Raw genomic sequence first — 17,455 nt, 5'->3', positions numbered from 1 at the left:
ACTTAAAATATTCCTAATTTTTTTTTTTTTTTCAGGTTTGCATTCCAGTACAACCCGTCACTTCAGCCAAGGGCACTTGTCGTGTTTGGCTGTATCAGCAAGCGTGTTTCCCATGGGCAGATAAAACAGATTATCCGAATTCTTAGTAAGGTACGCTCAAGGATAGAGTCCCTTTTTTCTGCATAGCAATATTAGCTTTGCCGGTGTAAACAATAGCTCATCATGTACGGACTCACGAACCGACTTTTTGGCTAGTTTCAGACGTGACAATCGATGATTTTAGGTTCCTAACTTATTTTGGTATACTCTAACTACATTATAAACAGAATTGTCTGTCAATCACTAGTGAAAACAAAAGAAAACACCTTTAGACGTTAAGCCTATTCCGTTTATTTAATGTGAAACGTTGCAAGCCACGTAAAATAATTTTATGTAAGGTTTTAGTTTGATGAACGAGCGAGGAAAATTCTAAACACAAAATTGTAAATGCAGCCTACTGTTTCAAGTAAACTAAAGTGTTTGTCTTGAAACTTTCAGAAATTTTGCATTTGCTTTTAACGTAAGCAAAGCATTTTCCTAATAGCTTCCTGTGCAAAGCAAAGGTTACCATCTTTAATCCTGGAAATTAGCAAAACTGAGCAAACGCGTCATATCAGGAAGTTGTATTGGTAGCGTTTATTGCTTAATTAAGCGATTTTTCTTTAGGGACTGGAGAGCTGGTTAAAAGGTCCAGATAATTACAACAGCCAAGTGTTAATAGAAGCCACTGTGATAGCACTAACCAAACTGCAGCCGCTTCTGAATAAGGTAGGATTGCTTATAATTCGGGTAAAAAACCAGTGCTTTTTATATGTGCTTTCTAATCTGTCCTCTACTAATCATCACTCTCGTTCTAAGTGTGAAATATTTTATTGAGCTGTATGTGAATTCCTCTAGGAATCTCCTATGCACAAAGCTCTCTTTTGGGTGGCTATGGCGGTATTACAGCTGGATGAAGTTAATTTGTATTCAGCGGGTACTGCCCTCCTCGAACAAAATCTTCACACACTTGATAGCCTTCGAGTGTTCAATGACAAGGTAAGCAAATTCAAAATTCAAAGTATAGCGTTTATCTTATTCATTGCTATGAAACGTGTTTAAAATAGGGTGTTATCAAGGTGTGCTAGGTGAAAAACAAACTACCTATACAAAATATCTGTAACCCTTGGCTTTTATTAGAAAGCTAAAAGTGCAAGTTAATTCACACACTGTAGCATTAGGAGGCAACCGATGTGGAACACGGACACTGAACCAAAGACACAGACTGTGATATGAATTGTGTGTTGTCCTCCAGACGGACATGTTAACAGCATTTTAAAAGGTCGCTGTAGAATCCCACCTTCATGATCTTTTTCCCCAAACAACCTTGTACAATGTAGCAGTGCAGTTGTGCTTTTATGGTTTGTTTTTATTTCTTTCTTGTTTAAAGCAGCAAGGATAAGAGCTGCCATGGAAAATACAAATAACTTCAGATTTCACCGTTTAAATATTTTTGTGTTTCAGAGCCCAGAAGAAGTGTTCATGGAAATCCGGAATCCTCTGGAGGAATGGCACTGTAAACAAATGGACCACTTCGTAGGGCTCAATTTTAACTCTAACTTTAACTTTGCACTAGTTGGGCACTTACTAAAAGGTGAGGTCATCCATGTCCGGATTCATATTTGGTGATCCTTAAGGAGCATGCGGCTGTGTTTATAGTGCAGATGAAAGTTACCGTCATTTTTTGCAAACCTTTTTTTATATGCTGTCATCTGTATTTGTGGAAAGTATAATCTAATATCAATCAAAAGAAGATTAATTAACAGTGACATGTATTACCTTATGTGATAAATCCAAGTAGCCCAAATAGCCTTGGTTTCTTAAGGTGACCTATCATTTTGTGATATCTTATATCGGTATTTATTGATGGCACTTCGAGTTCTTAAGTGTGTCGAGACCTGTTACTAGATTATTATGTGCTGGTTTTGTTTGATTGCTAAATGGAACGATAATCCACAAGCATTGAATATACTGCTTCACTGGTAATGTTAATATATGTAAAGAAAATACATTTTATGTTGGGTAACTTTTGCTTCTCGAACACCCCGCTGAACTATGGCTGTGAAGTCTGCTTCTCCAAAGCCTTTCATTAGTCATAGAGTCCAGCTGGGTAATTTTGGCCGTTGCTAACCACAGGCAAAATGATAAGGCAGTCAGGATGTTTGTAAAGTAGATTGTGCTTAAATAATGTAGCTAGAATACATAGAAATTGCTAATATGCAGCTGTCTGAAAACATTACATTGTATAAAAAGTAGAACTGTGTTAAAAAAAGAGGGAAAGTCACAATACTAGTAAAAACTTTGTTAATGTGATACATTTTCTTTTTTTAATCATAAAAAAATGATAGGTGTCCCCCTTGAAGATCATTTCTGATTGATTGACCTCTTGATTGTCATTGGCTGCAATTAAGCCTTTGAAGGCTTGTACTGGGGTTACCAGCATTGTGTTTGTGGCCAAGCCTCACCGGTGGTGCCATGCCAAGAACTTCCATCTTTTCAACAACAAAAAATGAGGATCAGCTCATATGATCTTAAAAAGGCCATCTTAACTCCTAGAAATAGAGGACCTATAGATCATAAAATAATAAAGGGACACAAAAGTACTCCAGTATATGGCACTCACTGAGAAAAAAGGACTAAAATCATACAAACATAAAAATCTTTATTATAAGATAAAAGGTGTGTGTGTGTGTATATATATATATATATAGAGAGAGAGAGAGAGAGAGAGAAACCACACATTAAAACTGTATGTACTAGACACTCAAAATAACCAGCTAGGAATGGAAATAGTGGAAGCATAATTTCTGTATTTCAATATAGCAAATGTTTGTTGAAAAATAGAGCTGATGGATTTTACACAGTTTTTTTTTTTTCTTTCTTTCAGGTTTTCGACACCCATCTCCTACGACAGTTGCAAGAACAGTGCGCATCCTTCACACATTGTTAGCACTAGTAAACAAGCATAGAAATTGTGATAAGTTTGAAGTAAATACCGAGAGTGTTGCTTATTTGGCAGGTAAGAGCTAATCTTCTTGAATCAGAGGCTCATTGGGGTTGGTTCTTCACAACATAAAGTGAAGTTAGTGAAATGAAACTGCAGCTCTCCTGCAAACTGTTCCATTAGGGAATAAAGCAGTGTCTCAAATACAATATTTGGCAATACAATAGCAGTTCTACTCTTTATATAGTCAGGTAATCTTTATTGAATCCCTTAAAGCAACTAAACACTTTTCCCACCTGATAACTTTTTTGGTGTGTCCCAATATATGTAAATAGTAATATCTGTGTAACAAAAAATATTTTTTTTGTGCTTCCCTAATTTAGAGCTTATTGTAAGGTTATAGGCTACTGTCCAAAGATCCCCCCTGGCACATCCCTGAAGAGGTGTTTCAGAATAACACTAGCCGTTTCCCTGTTTATGCCTAATTTGGTAAAGTTTTCTAAGAATAGAATTGGAATGGACAGTATAATAGTCCAAGACATATATTGTTCAAACTAATTATTTTATTTTTGTTTGAGCTGCCAACATTTCACTGTAAAATAGGCAGAAAAACATAAGTAGTCACTGGAACAGCCCTGCGGAACTAAACTTGTAGTCTTAAGTATACGGAAACGCCTCTCATTTCGTTAAAGTATTTGTCGATGCTTATAACAGCGTCCATGTTTTTCTGGCACTCACAGTGCGTTGTGGCCCTGCAGTGTTTTCTTTGCTGTTTGGCTGATGCTTACTTGTTCTTATCCACTAGCTTTGCTCACGGTGTCCGAAGAGGTGAGGAGTCGCTGCAGCCTCAAACATAGGAAATCACTCCTGCTGTCAGATGTTTCCATGGAAAATGTTCCTATGGACACTTACCCGATGCACCACAGCGACCCCACCTGCAGGTTTCTATATATTTCATTCCATACCAGCCATGGCAGATTTAACTTGCACAGTGTGTTTTTCTTTTGATACAAAAGTATTTTTTAAACCCTGTAACCTTCCAAATTTACGTAGTTTCTGCTTTGTTTTTTTCTACCCCAGAGCTTGGGGTAAGTGACCCATGTATGCATTATCTCTTTGCAGGACATTGAGGGAGAACCAACCGTGGTCATCTCCCAAAGTTTCTGGAATGCACCTTGCTGCAAGCTACCCAACTGTGGGGCAAGTCAGCCCACGGACCAGGAAGTCCATGAGTCTGGACATGGGGCAACCGTCACAAGCAAACACTAAAAAGCTTTTAGGTATATTATTAATTGCTATTTTACAAAACCGAGTAGCCCTATTACTAGCATTTTATTAGAAAAACAGTCCTTATTAACATTGTTATTCATACGTGGTTGTGAGCCATTAAATACGTTCACTGGATGTGCGCAAATGGGCCAGAAATAATTCAGACTGATTTTTTGGTTTTCAGACAACAATTTTAGTTCCCTGCCTGTTCGATTTGGCCGACAATTCAGGGCCATTTTTAATTTGGAAACAGAATTTGTCACCCGGTGCCCACATTCACTCTCGCTGACTCTCTCACACTGTTCTGTCTTCTATCCCATCCTTATTCTTCTCTATTCAATCTTCAATCCTTAATCTTCTTTCTACGTCCGCATCTCCGCAGACATAACCTGGCAACTTCCCCCAAAACGGCAGCGTTGCAGTGTCCCAATCCTAGAGACGAGGGCAATTGAAGGCAAAATGGGGGTGCTGTGGTGACATCTCCCCGATAATCCAATCGGAAGAGTTGATGTCACCGCAAGCGCTGCTATATTACCCTCAGTTGGCGCTTTTGGTGGCATCCTTTTCCCTGATTGGAGGATCAGGGAGGACTTCACCGCAGAGCCGCCATTTTGCGAAAGTTGCCAGCTTTGTTTTTATCCGGATTGTGCGGGGGGAGGGGTCTGGCATTATTTTCAGGGCTTCATACAGATCACTGAATTTACCAAAATTCTGTAAATTTGCAATTGATTCACAATTGAATGCACAAGTCTTATGTTCACTATAGTAGATAGAGTGTACATCAGTACATACTTTGTTTTACTCTTTAATACATTTAGTACATACTTGTGCAAATCTGCTAAAATACCTGTAAGAGAGTCCCATTTTCTCTACCAGTATTTTCTCTAGCCATTTTGTTCCTACATGTTCTGTATTGAATCTTATGTTGCATTGACTCCCATCCTGTCCAACAGGTACAAGGAAAAGCTTTGACCATTTAATATCTGACACTAAGGCTCCCAAAAGACAAGAGATGGAAACTGGCATCACTACACCTCCCAAGATGAGAAGAGTTGCAGAGAATGACTATGATGGTTGGTTTACAGTCTGCATATTAGCTTTTGATATTTGTTTTTTTTTTGTATGGCATTATTCTCTCAAATACATTGAGCTGGTTGCATTTAGAAATTAAACTGGAAGCTAACCATAAAAGGCAACTGTATATGGATGTGGGTGCTCAAGGTATTTATGTCAGTTTGAAAATGCAGTTTAAATCTCATGGCTTTTTATCATAGAAACAATTGTGTGGATCAGGGCTTGACAAATTTGTTATAAATCTAGGAGCCAGCTAAAAAAAGTTAGGAGCCAGGACTTTTTTTTGCCCCTGCACCCACACTTTGCCCCTGCACCCACACTTTGCCCCTGCACCCACACCTTGCCCCTGCACCCACACTTTGCCCCCGCACCCACACTTTGCCCAGCACTCAGTCTCACACTTTGCCCCTGCACTTTGCCCTGCACCCACACTTTGCCCCAGCGCCCACACTTTGCCCCAGCGCCCACACTTTGCCCCAGCACTCAGTCTCACACTTTGCCCCAGCACTCAGTCTCACACTTTGCCCCAGCACTCAGTCTCACACTTTGCCCCAGCACTCAGTCTCACACTTTGCCCCAGCACTCAGTCTCACACTTTGCCCCAGCACTCAGTCTCACACTTTGCCCCAGCACTCAGTCTCACACTTTGCCCCAGCACTCAGTCTCACACTTTGCCCCAGCACTCAGTCTCACACTTTGCCCCAGCACTCAGTCTCACACTTTGCCCCAGCACTCAGTCTCACACTTTGCCCCAGCACTCAGTCTCACACTTTGCCCCAGCACTCAGTCTCACACTTTGCCCCAGCACTCAGTCTCACACTTTGCCCCAGCACTCAGTCTCACACTTTGCCCCAGCACTCAGTCTCACACTTTGCCCCAGCACTCAGTCTCACACTTTGCCCCAGCACTCAGTCTCACACTTTGCCCCAGCACTCAGTCTCACACTTTGCCCCAGCACTCAGTCTCACACTTTGCCCCAGCACTCAGTCTCACACTTTGCCCCAGCACTCAGTCTCACACTTTGCCCCAGCACTCAGTCTCACACTTTGCCCCAGCACTCAGTCTCGAGTTATTGATTAACACCAATCAGTCCTGCCCAGACATACCCAGGTTCCAGCATGTACTGGCTGACTTGGCATGATAGGAGTACATGCTGAAACCTGGATTGCTGCCCCCCCCCTTGTGTATTGATGCTGCACATCACTTAGAGCACCATGTGCCATGCCCCTCCCCCCACTTACACAACCATGCTATCACACACACTCATTCATATACTCATTCATACACCCTCCTTCACCCCCTTACCTGCACTGCAGATCTCTCACACGCTCTCTCTCACTTCCATAGGAGCCCTGCTGCTTCTATCTCTGTCTCTCTGCACGAACTTCTCTTGTCCCGCCCACTGGGAGGAGGAACAGAGCAGTCATGTGACTCCTCTGGTTTGCTGCTTCCTGTGGCCACTCCAGCACAAGAGACGCTGCTTGCATATTAAGAGCAACGCACAGCTAAGCAGTGTGGCCCCCGCGGGGATTATTTTCAGCCGTTTTTTTTTTATTTCGGCATTTTGCCCAATATGTGTTTCGGCCACCGCTTTGGCTCACAAACACCTAGGCGCCAGGACAAAATTATCAGTCACCATGGCGACCTGGCGCCTGGGATTTGTCGAGCCCTGGTGTGGATTGTATCAAGTTGAATAGAATTACCGTATTTGCTCGATTATAAGACGAGGTTTTTTTCAGAGCAAATGCTCTGAAAAATACCCCTCGTCTTGTAATCGGGGTCGTCTTCTAATCAGACCTCAAACAGAGGTCTGACTATGAGACTAAGATCCAGATTCCCTGCAGCGCTGCAGGGAATCTGGATCCTCCGGTCTGGTAACCTCAGCTGCTACCGGGTGTCTATCAGCGAGCGCCGTGAAAGCGCGGGCAGCAGCGTACCTTTCCCTGCATAGCGTGCTCTCAGCATGGGGGACGCCTCCTCCGCGCCGCGATAGCCCGCCCACTGCCGGGGAGCAGAGCCGGTTGAGGGAAACCATTGATCTTGGCACCACACTCCAGAAGCAAGACCCAGTGGGACCCGGGCGGCACTGTACCGTCCCAAAGTCAAAGGCGGATCCAGTAGATTTACCGCTTTAATTTTTTGGAGGAGGCGGGGCCTAGCGGGGTCACACCGCATCATGCTGTAATGCCATGGAAGCTGCAGTATACTAAGCGCCTGCTGACCCATCGCGGTGAGTGCTTTAGTTGCTTGAGTGCTTGAGTCTTGGTTTGGAAGTGTGTCTGAGTGGGTATATTAGTGTCTGGGTATGTGTGTCACAGTGGGTATGTAAGTGTCTTGGTGGGTAAGTGGGTAAATTAGTGTCTGGGTGTATGAGTGTCCTCCTATACGCCACTCTGCCTCTAGAAATGCCTTATACCCCCTATATTCCACTCTGTCTCATGATATGCCTTTTAACCCCCCAGAGTGGCATATAGGGGGTTAAAAGGCATATCATGGGCAGAGTGGCATATAGGAGGGTAAAAAGCATATCAGGGAGGCAGAGTGGCATATAGGGGTATAAGGCATTTCTGGGGGCAGATGTGCATAACTGGGAGGCAGATGTGCATAACTGGGGGGCAGGTTGGCAAATTAAAGGACATGAAACACAAATATTTTACTCAATCATAGCTTTTATTCAATATAAAAAAATAGTTTACATGAATTAATATTTACTGGTTAAAAAACTTTTTTTCCTATAGGGTCGTCTTATAATCAGGCTTTTTCTTTTTTTCCTAAATTAATATTCAGATTTTGGGCGGTCGTCTTATAATCAGGGTCGTCTTATAATCGAGCAAATACGGTAGTAAGTGTTAACTTGGTTGCTTTTATATATCATAGTCATACTACCAAAACAGTAATAAAAGGACCAGGAAATATTGTAATTTCATGCCTAGCTTTTTTCATCAATATTCCATTCAGTATAATGAAATCTGTTTGTTGAGGCATAAAAGGTTTTTTTTTGCTCAACTTGAGTTAAGGACAGTTAGACAAATTAACTGTACTGTGCTGTAAATGTATTTCATTTTCTATTTTTTCCCTCTAAGATACTCCAAGAATATCATCACCACAGCAGCATCCACATCTGAGAAAAGTATCTGTGTCAGAGTCAAATGTACTTTTGGATGAAGAGGTCTTAACTGATACCAAAACCCAAGCTCTCCTGCTCACTGTTCTTGTAAGGATTTTGTATTGCTGTAGCCATAATAAGAAAGAACAATCAGTAATACCTGGCCATCAGGCAAACAGGGCAAATGCCCAATGGGCCAGTGCCTCATGCCACCTACCCACATACCTTTGCTGTTGCTCATGGGGCAGATCCCGCCAGCCAGCTAGACAACGTCTGGTTGTCTGGAGCAGAGGTGTCTTGCTCTTGATCTTGCTTGATTTTAGATTGCTGTGGAAAATAAGCACAATTACCATAATGTAATGGGTTTTCATTGTTTGTCCCTGTAGGCTACGCTGGTAAAGTATACCACAGATGAGTTTGATCAGCGGATCCTGTACGAGTATTTAGCGGAAGCCAGTGTGGTCTTTCCCAAAGTATTTCCCGTGGTGTGAGTAACTCAGTATATTTATCAATTACCATATGTAATAACAATGTAATGTGTGTAAATACTGCCCTGAATGGGGCACTTCTGTGTGAACTCTTGATTTTTTTTTAGTTATTAGTTATTTTACAGCGGCGTTTGTTTTGCCAGTTACTAATTTTAGAGTTTCACTTTTATCACGTTGCGCACAATAAATTCCCTCACACTTCAGGCTAGGCTGATTTATATCTGTAAGATATTTCTGAAAAGGTGTCATTGTTTTTCCCCCATAAGTCTTTCACTATGCAAAGTTGAGTTACTGTTTAGCCATTAATACATATTTGTCAGACAGCTGTTATAAATTGTATTTTTACAACTGATTTTTTTTTATTAGACACAATTTATTGGACTCCAAAATCAACACCTTGTTATCGCTGTGTCAGGACCCAAATTTGTTAAATCCAATTCATGGGATTGTGCAAAGCGTGGTCTATCATGAAGAGTCTCCTCCTCAGTACCAGCCTTCCTACCTACAGAGTAAGTTAACAGAGACTGAAAGTATATATATATATATATATATATATATATACTTTCTGAAAGTCTCTCAGCCGACTGCTTTCTGAATCCTGGAGATAAATGCATGTTTGCTGCTAATCTGCCACGTTTCAGGACTACATTTTTAGTTAGCTTTAGCGGCTGTAAATGAAAAAAAGTTTTCTGTTACTTATCAATGTCCATTATATTTTAAACTCCCGTCTGATCAGTAAGTAGCATTTATGTTGTCCTGCTTGTATCAAGATACTGATTCTAATTAAATATTACTATTTACAGGTTTTGGTTTTAATGGTTTGTGGAGGTTCGCTGGACCATTCTCCAAGGTATGCAAAGTATATTTGTGTCATTCATTGTTAAGATCTTTCAAATTCTTTTACACCTCAGTATACAAAATATATGCACAGGTATTCCCAGGTCACGATACGCTGTATACATTAAACCCCCATGTGTATACGATAGGAGCAGTAATCTCACCTTCCATTTCTTGTGATTGACATAATTACTCTACATCAATTTATCCCACCTCGTGGAAGCAATTTAGCTCTAAAGGATCCATCTCTAATCAGTATGGTTTTCTCTTGAAAACATGTAGCAAGAAACTACGACATTGGTACAATATTTAAACAGAAATCTCATTTATATTGTTATATAATTGTTGCAGTGCTTGTACTACAGATCTAAATTTATATAACTCACGCACAATTCAAAGGTTTTAGTTTTATATTATTAGATCTTGGTCATCTGACATTTTCTGTTATAGATGTCACTGGTAATCTCCTATATTACTACAGTAGTCTTGGCTGTTTATGTATGGGGTGGATATATTAGCTGTTCTGTGGCACACCTCACCTGGGTGAATGCATGTATAGTATGACCATGATCAGCATGGTGTGTTTCAGACGTTTACCTTTACTTTTATTGTTTTGCCAGCAAACGCAAATCCCTGATTACGCGGAGCTGATAGTAAAGTTTCTGGATGCCTTGATTGACAAATACTTGCCTGTGATTGATGAAGAAGCCAGTGAGGAATCTCTGCTGACGCCTACATCTCCGTACCCTCCCGCTGTTCAGAGCCAACTGAGTATTACTGCTAACCTTAACCTGTCCAACTCAATGACCTCCCTCGCCACTTCCCAGCATTCCCCAGGTCAGACATCTGGCTTCATTTCTGCATATTCCGTGCTGTGCTACAGAGACGCTCAATATAGTTAATTTTGAGCTAATTTCACGGGCCAGTAATTTGAATTAGAAAAACTTAAAAGCATTGGAGCGACTGCACTTTGTTTTTTTTGAGTGTGTTGGTAATTAATTTAGGGCTGAACTTTTTTTTTTTTTAAGCATTAATACATAGCTTTTCTGTAGCCACACATGAAGGGGTCAGAAAGAAAGTGTGTCAGGTGCAAAACTTTGCTTAATTTATCTAAATTCTATTACCTCTCATGTGCCGTTACAAATAACTTTCTTTAGGGATTACTTGACAGAATAATATGGAAAAGATTCCCTGACCGCAAAGTATGTAGACAGAATAATCATAAAATGATTTTAGACTTTGGTGAAGGTGCTGTTGTGTTCTTTTTAATGCTGTGCCATTTGCTAGGCCACGTTCTCCATCATCACTCCTTTCATCAATGAGATTTATTCTTTTTTATATAGTGCCAACAATTTGCACCGTGTTTCATATACTACATACATTCAAAGGGTATGATAAGACGAGAATTGGCAGACTAAGACAAACTGATACATTACGTGAAATGGGCCCTACTCGCAATCTTTCAATCTAGAGGGAATGGGCTGTACAAAGACACAAGGAGAGGTGCCATAGGTGGATATAGGAGTTGTATTAGCAATCGATAAGATTCTAGTTGAAAGGATCGTACGCTTCTCTGAAGATGTGAGTTTTGAGGTTCTTCTTGAAATGGGGTGAGATAGAAGTGATTTACAGAGGTTCAGGGGAACCCAAGTGAAGCATTGTGAGAGTGCAATGGAAGAGGTGAAAGGGGAAAACCGCCTTAACGGGAAGAGCATTCGCACTCATACCACGTAACATGTAGCCATGTAAATAGACAACAGAATGTGTTATAACATTGTTAAGGAAGGTATCAATGAGGCCAATTATTTTATCCGCCTTTGTTCTTACAAGAGAACTTTTTATTTATTTTTCTGTTTTTGTAATATGTCACTACCGCTTATCATCTTTCTCCCATGTTAAGCAGTGCATACACTGTGTGATTGGTAAAGATGCGATTAAAATCTTATGTCATCCATTCTTTTTGAGTCATTTTTGTTCATTAGTTTCCACCTCATTCATGTCATTTCTTTTGTGTTTTCTCCTCCACCCTTTTCTTTGTGTCTGTGAAGCTTCTCTGCCATGCTCTAAGTCAGCCGTTTTCATGCAGCCTGTCCCTCGTCCAGGTACTTCCTTTCATCCTATATGCACGAGATTGCTTTGGCCGCTTGGCATGAGTATCGGTTTTCTAACCTGGTGATTTCTGCCAGGATGCAAGTTGGTGGCTAATTGCAAGGGTTGTTGGGATGACAATATTATCCAATACCTCTGTATAAAATGTATAAAACAGCAGTCCTGTGTATATATTCAACCATAAGAACATTTTATAGCTGCAATTATATGTGGAGACCATAAAATATTTTTGTGTCACATGCACATAATTGCAGCTATAAATGAATTGAACGTCCATTTTCAAAGGTAAAAAAGAGTCAAAATAATCTTGAATCTTTTTTTTTTGCTCTTGACTCATGAGTACTTGTATTCTTCTGTGTTTTTGCTTAATTGTTTGGTGATTTCAACTGTTTGCTGCAGTTTTTATATATATAATATATATATTATATATACAAACTTGAGCATGGGCATCCTAACTCTATTTTGAAGAGAATGCACAGAATTATTGGCCTTTTTGCAGCTTGGTGCTCCCCTGATCTAGAGGATATTGCTGTTATCTAGGGATCAGTTTAGAATAAACTGCATGCTTTGTAGACTAATGTTCATGAAATATGGCTATTTAACGCCATTCAGGTCTTTATACAAACTGACACTGATCATGGAATGCTAAGCATATGTTTAGTATTTTATGTCTTAAATATTTCATCTTTAAGACTTTGAAACTCTCTGGAGGTCTGTGTGCTTTCAGTAATACATTCCCCTAAATGGTTTATTATTCACAGTGATATTGTGTATAGATTTACAATTCTCCAAATTTTCATTTTATATCGTCTTCTATAAGGAAAGATCACGGTGCAGTATGGCGTCTTGCATGCATGGTTCTGAGAATGTAGCGTAATACCCCAAGCATGGCTAGTAGCAACATCTTAGATAACTGTGTATTTTCTAATCTGCCACTCATTCGTGATTTATTTTAACTGTACTATTAGAATAGGCCCTACTAAGGTTTCTAGCTGTAGCTATAGCAATAATTAAAACGGGTGCTTAGTCACAAAGAAGTTTGGCTACGGAAGTAACTGTTGCTATGCACCACATCAGTGTTACCTGTGCAGATCAATAAACCCTTCTGTCATTTAGAAACCTTTTTTTCCTGCGCTGTACATTTTTGCTTTGTGCTATAGGTAACCATACAGCAGATTGGTACACTTCTGCTAGTAAATTTTACCAATCTCATGTCAGGAACTGTGTCTATACAGACGACTGTAATGACCCACAGCGCCCAATGATGGAATTTCAGGAGTCACTCTGCAAGAGCGGAGTTGGACAGGGCCTTGTTCAGGACGACTGCACTCTCCAGGGTGTTGAGCACCTACAGTTGTGCGGCCACACACCAGGGCCCTGACATAGCAGCGCATGATATCCAGAACAAAACAAAGTGATATCCTGCAGGCACCCTGGAGCAGGAATGAGACATAGCTCTATAGACAAATGTGCAGGATGCTGCAGGCTGGCAGTAGGGAAGCCTAAGCAGAGTAATAGCAGAAACATGGCAAGCAAGGGAGACAGGGCAAGGAACAGGGAGACTGAGCAAGAAACATAGCCAGACAAGACATACATGGTGCAGGACACAACAAAGGACAAGGAACACGGGATGGAGTGAGGAGCTGGGATCCTCAGACGCTTCTCCTTTAAGCAAGGATAGGCTATCTCAAACTGGGACATGAGAGAGGAACCGAAATCCTCAGATGATGCAGGGAAAAGAAGACAAAGGTACATAAAAGACTGACACATAAATACAGGACTAGCCTAGGACTATATGATAGCGGTTGGAGATTCAGTCACATCTTATGGCCATAGTATGCTTAGCCCACCACTACGCCAAAGTACTCCAATATTTGGTGGGTCCTAACGCTAATCCCTGCCTACTGAATCACTAATAAGCTGAAACCAAGCAGTAAATCTAAACACATCAAAGAAAGACATACCTTTAGACTGAGACAAACATAATGGGTGGGACACACCTTATAAAGGGAACAGAAGCTGAAGCTAGGGGCAGGGCTGGAATATAAGAATCAGAAGTTCAGGAAATCGAGGAATGGATTATAGAAAAGGGGGAACTCTAGCGAGACAGGGAAAAGCAGAGATATGCCTGGATGGTGTGTGACATCAGTGTTGATTTTGTGCCTAAGTAGTGTAATTATGGTAATCTGGTTAAGAATTATTTTAGCCATCAACATCTAAGTATCAACTGGGAATAGCCAAAACAGACGCTGATTAAGTAAAGATTGTTTGTGTGATGATGGTGACTTTTCAAGATTTTTTTTTTAAAATGGTATACGATTTCTCATTGTGTCTTTATTAATACTTGCTACTGTAACAAATAAACAGCTATGCCTTCCCATCATTATAAAGCAGGTTACTGGGAAGGATATGCAAATGTTATATCGGTTAACATATTATTTTTTTTATCAGTTTTTACTAAGGTAAAAAAAATCTCCTAGAGCATAGAATCTGGTGCTGTACACAGTGCTATAGGCTAGTATTGGCAAAATCCTGGTTTTGTCTGTTTGTTCCAGTAAGCTTCATTTATCTCCATATCTGCCGTTATTCTGATGTTTACCAGATCCCATATAAAAAGGACTGAGGATGTTCGTCTAGTGGATAGGGGTAAGATAACAGAATTAAAACAAATACACATTACTGTTTTAGTGCCTGAAAATATTATAATGCAAAAAACTAGTTAATTCCTGCACATTATTTTTGATAACTTATTTTTAATCTTATAATGGTAATAAAATAATTGGCTGAGGGTACATCACAGGAAGCAGGTATCGGCTATGTCAATGTGAAAGCACAAGCCTCAGTGTATATTTCTCCTTTAGGTTTGCCATCTGTTTACTTTTGCATTGAGTGGTCAAATTAAAATGAATACCCTAGCAAATGGCATGACCATCAATCACTACATGGCTAATTTTGAAGTGTAACACCTGCCTCAGCATTACACAACTGGAGAGTTACCAGGCCAGACAATATTAAATGACATTAGATTGCACTACATTAGAATTCCCCCATATGCAATTTTAACTATTGAGCTTCCTGGGGGTCGGTTCTTTTACATGATTCTCGGTACTCAACCTACTGACAAAGTATTTGAAGGGTGTGAACAGTTATGTTTTGGAAAGGTTTTTGTTCACCTGTATAAAGCCAATTCAGACTCATCTGTTGCTTAACGCTTTGCGATCTTAGGACATACAATTTAGTTCTATAGAACGTGGCCTAAAAAAAACAAACCTCTGATGAGCCCCCTGCAGGCTGGTCACAGCTGCTGCAATCAGTGATGCAAGGCATTGGAGCCCTGCTTACTGATCACTGATCAGCAGCAGTGGGGATTAAACTGGAAAAAAAATATTTAAGAATAGTAAGAAAAAAATATATGAATATAGACTCCAGTGATGTCACCATGACAGCATAAGGTGTAAAAATATAGGTCCAACAGAGACCCAGGGATCTCCAGTCAAAGTGTAAAAATAAACAAATGGAAAAATAGGTGGCCAAACATCTCTTCCCCCTCCCACTAGAAATATACATGGAAAATAACACCTTCATTGCCCCAGCCCAAAGTTCAAAATTAAGAAAAATAGTGTATTATGTAAGGGAGCACATACAATTAAAAATTAAGATGCTTATGCATGTGGTGTATGATTCTACTGATAGTTTAGTATCTTTGCTATGGAGCATATAGTCTGGTTAGGTGTGTGTTGGTTGTCTCAGTCCAGCATAAGATTGACCTCTAATCTTACTGGCTCACTCATTTTTTTTGCATATGTCACACTTAAATGTTTCAGATCAAATTAATTTTAATATTAGACAACTAACTAGAGTAAACACAAAATGCAGTTTTTACATCATTTCACATAAAGAAGATGAAAAGTAATCCAACTCTACTTGACACTATGTGAAAAAAGTAATTACCACTAAATCACCTAATTAACCAAATTTAATTAATTTGGTTACATTTTCACTAAACCCACCCAAGCACGATTACTGCCAGTACTGTTTAAATATAAATTAAATAAAAACACAAAGGCTCATCTCGCATTTGGCAAAAAAAAAAAAAAACATTTTGATGACCCTCAAGACTTTTGGAATCATCTGTGGACTGATCAAAAGTGGAATCAAGTGATTCAAAGGTGGATTTTTTTTGGAAGACATGGGTCCCGATACATCTGGCGTAAAGCTAACACAGCATTCCACAATTGGACCAACAGTCAAACAAGGTGGTGGTAGTGTGATGGTCTGGGCAGATTTGCTGCTTCAGGACCTGGGCTTGTTGACAGAATTGATGGAACAGTGAATTATGCTCTCCACCAGTAACTCCTGAAAAAAATGACCTGTCATCAGTTCCTGACCTAAAGCTCAAGCATAGTTGGGTAATGCAGCAGGACAATGATCTAAAGAACACAAGCATATCTTCCACTGAATAGCTTAAAAGAAATGCAATGAAAGTTTTGTAGTGGCCTAGTCAAGGTCCTGATTTGAATTTAAAAAAGCAAAAACCCTCCAATGTAGCTGAATTAAAACCATTCTGCCAAGAAGAGTGGGCCAATGTTCCTGCAGGGACCTGAGACCCATTTGCAGATATCACAAATGTTTACTTGCAGTTGTTATGGCCAAGGGTGGCACAACCAGTTAGGTTTAATCGAGAATTTATTTTACATGGGTGATGTAGGTTTTGAGTAACTTTTTACCTTCAACAAATAATCATTTAAAAGCTATGGTTTAACTCTGGTCATGTTTGACTTATATTAAACTTCATTAGATGATCTGTAACATTTAAATATCAAAAATAAGTAGAAATAGAAGCAAATGGGAAAGAAATGTTGCATTCCCTTAAAGTACTTTTTTTATTTAGGACATGTCCCAAACTTAATTTTTTTTTTGACATGTGACTTGTATGTTAGTGAGGAACAAAAAGCTGATTATCGTATGTGTTGCTGCACAGTAAATGCTGGCTAGTAGTATCTCACAAATGGTTTTGAGGTGTCCTCTTTTGCTGCACAGGTGCTCTGTTATTAGAAAATTGTGGTGGTTCAGGCGAAATGTTGAAACACTTACCTCATAATGTCTTCTTCTGTTTCTCACCTCAGGGATTGATAAGGAAAATGTGGAACTCTCTCCCACCACTGGACATTCAAACAGCGGTAGGACGCGTCACGGTTCTGCAAGCCAAGTGCAAAAGCAGAGAAGTGCTGGCAGCTTCAAACGTCACAGCATTAAAAAGATTGTGTGATATATATTTTTTAACTCTTCTCCTTTTTATTTATTTTACAGTTCCTTTTCTAAAACTGACTTAACCTAAGCTGGTGGCTCTCCAGGAGCCCCACGCACATTATGATGCTGCACTTAATTTTTTTTAACGTTCCCATGCAGTCAGCCATGTTGCCAGAAGATCAACGCTTTGAAAGCATTGCTTGAACTCAACACCATTTGGTTCCTTTACCTTTTTTCCTTCCTCCCTCCCTCCCGCTTTATGGTCATCCTGTATGAAGGATCTGTGGTCACAAGCATTTT

General features: G+C 40.0%; 1 protein-coding gene across 1 annotated transcript in view; it reads left to right on the top strand.

Moving 5' to 3' along the window:
* Positions 1 to 17,174, top strand: part of LOC149300884 (neurofibromin-like) — a 96,394-nt gene extending 79,220 nt beyond the window's left edge. The window contains exons 44-57 of the mRNA XM_089484464.1: positions 36 to 150; positions 706 to 807; positions 937 to 1,077; positions 1,543 to 1,672; positions 2,966 to 3,097; positions 3,828 to 3,963; positions 4,145 to 4,302; positions 5,245 to 5,364; positions 8,449 to 8,579; positions 8,858 to 8,958; positions 9,326 to 9,468; positions 9,763 to 9,809; positions 10,417 to 10,633; positions 17,032 to 17,174. Coding sequence (XP_089340590.1) covers positions 36 to 150; positions 706 to 807; positions 937 to 1,077; positions 1,543 to 1,672; positions 2,966 to 3,097; positions 3,828 to 3,963; positions 4,145 to 4,302; positions 5,245 to 5,364; positions 8,449 to 8,579; positions 8,858 to 8,958; positions 9,326 to 9,468; positions 9,763 to 9,809; positions 10,417 to 10,633; positions 17,032 to 17,174 — 1,816 coding nt within the window. The remainder of the gene's footprint in view (positions 1 to 35; positions 151 to 705; positions 808 to 936; positions 1,078 to 1,542; positions 1,673 to 2,965; positions 3,098 to 3,827; positions 3,964 to 4,144; positions 4,303 to 5,244; positions 5,365 to 8,448; positions 8,580 to 8,857; positions 8,959 to 9,325; positions 9,469 to 9,762; positions 9,810 to 10,416; positions 10,634 to 17,031) is intronic.
* The last annotated feature ends 281 nt before the right edge of the window (positions 17,175 to 17,455 follow it).

Source organism: Sceloporus occidentalis, unplaced genomic scaffold, assembly GCF_023333645.1.
Source record: "Sceloporus occidentalis isolate IW3139 unplaced genomic scaffold, rSceOcc1.0.p SCAF_22, whole genome shotgun sequence".
In the NCBI taxonomy this organism is placed as follows: domain Eukaryota; kingdom Metazoa; phylum Chordata; class Lepidosauria; order Squamata; family Phrynosomatidae; genus Sceloporus; species Sceloporus occidentalis.
This window is presented reverse-complemented; position numbering and strand designations above follow the sequence as displayed.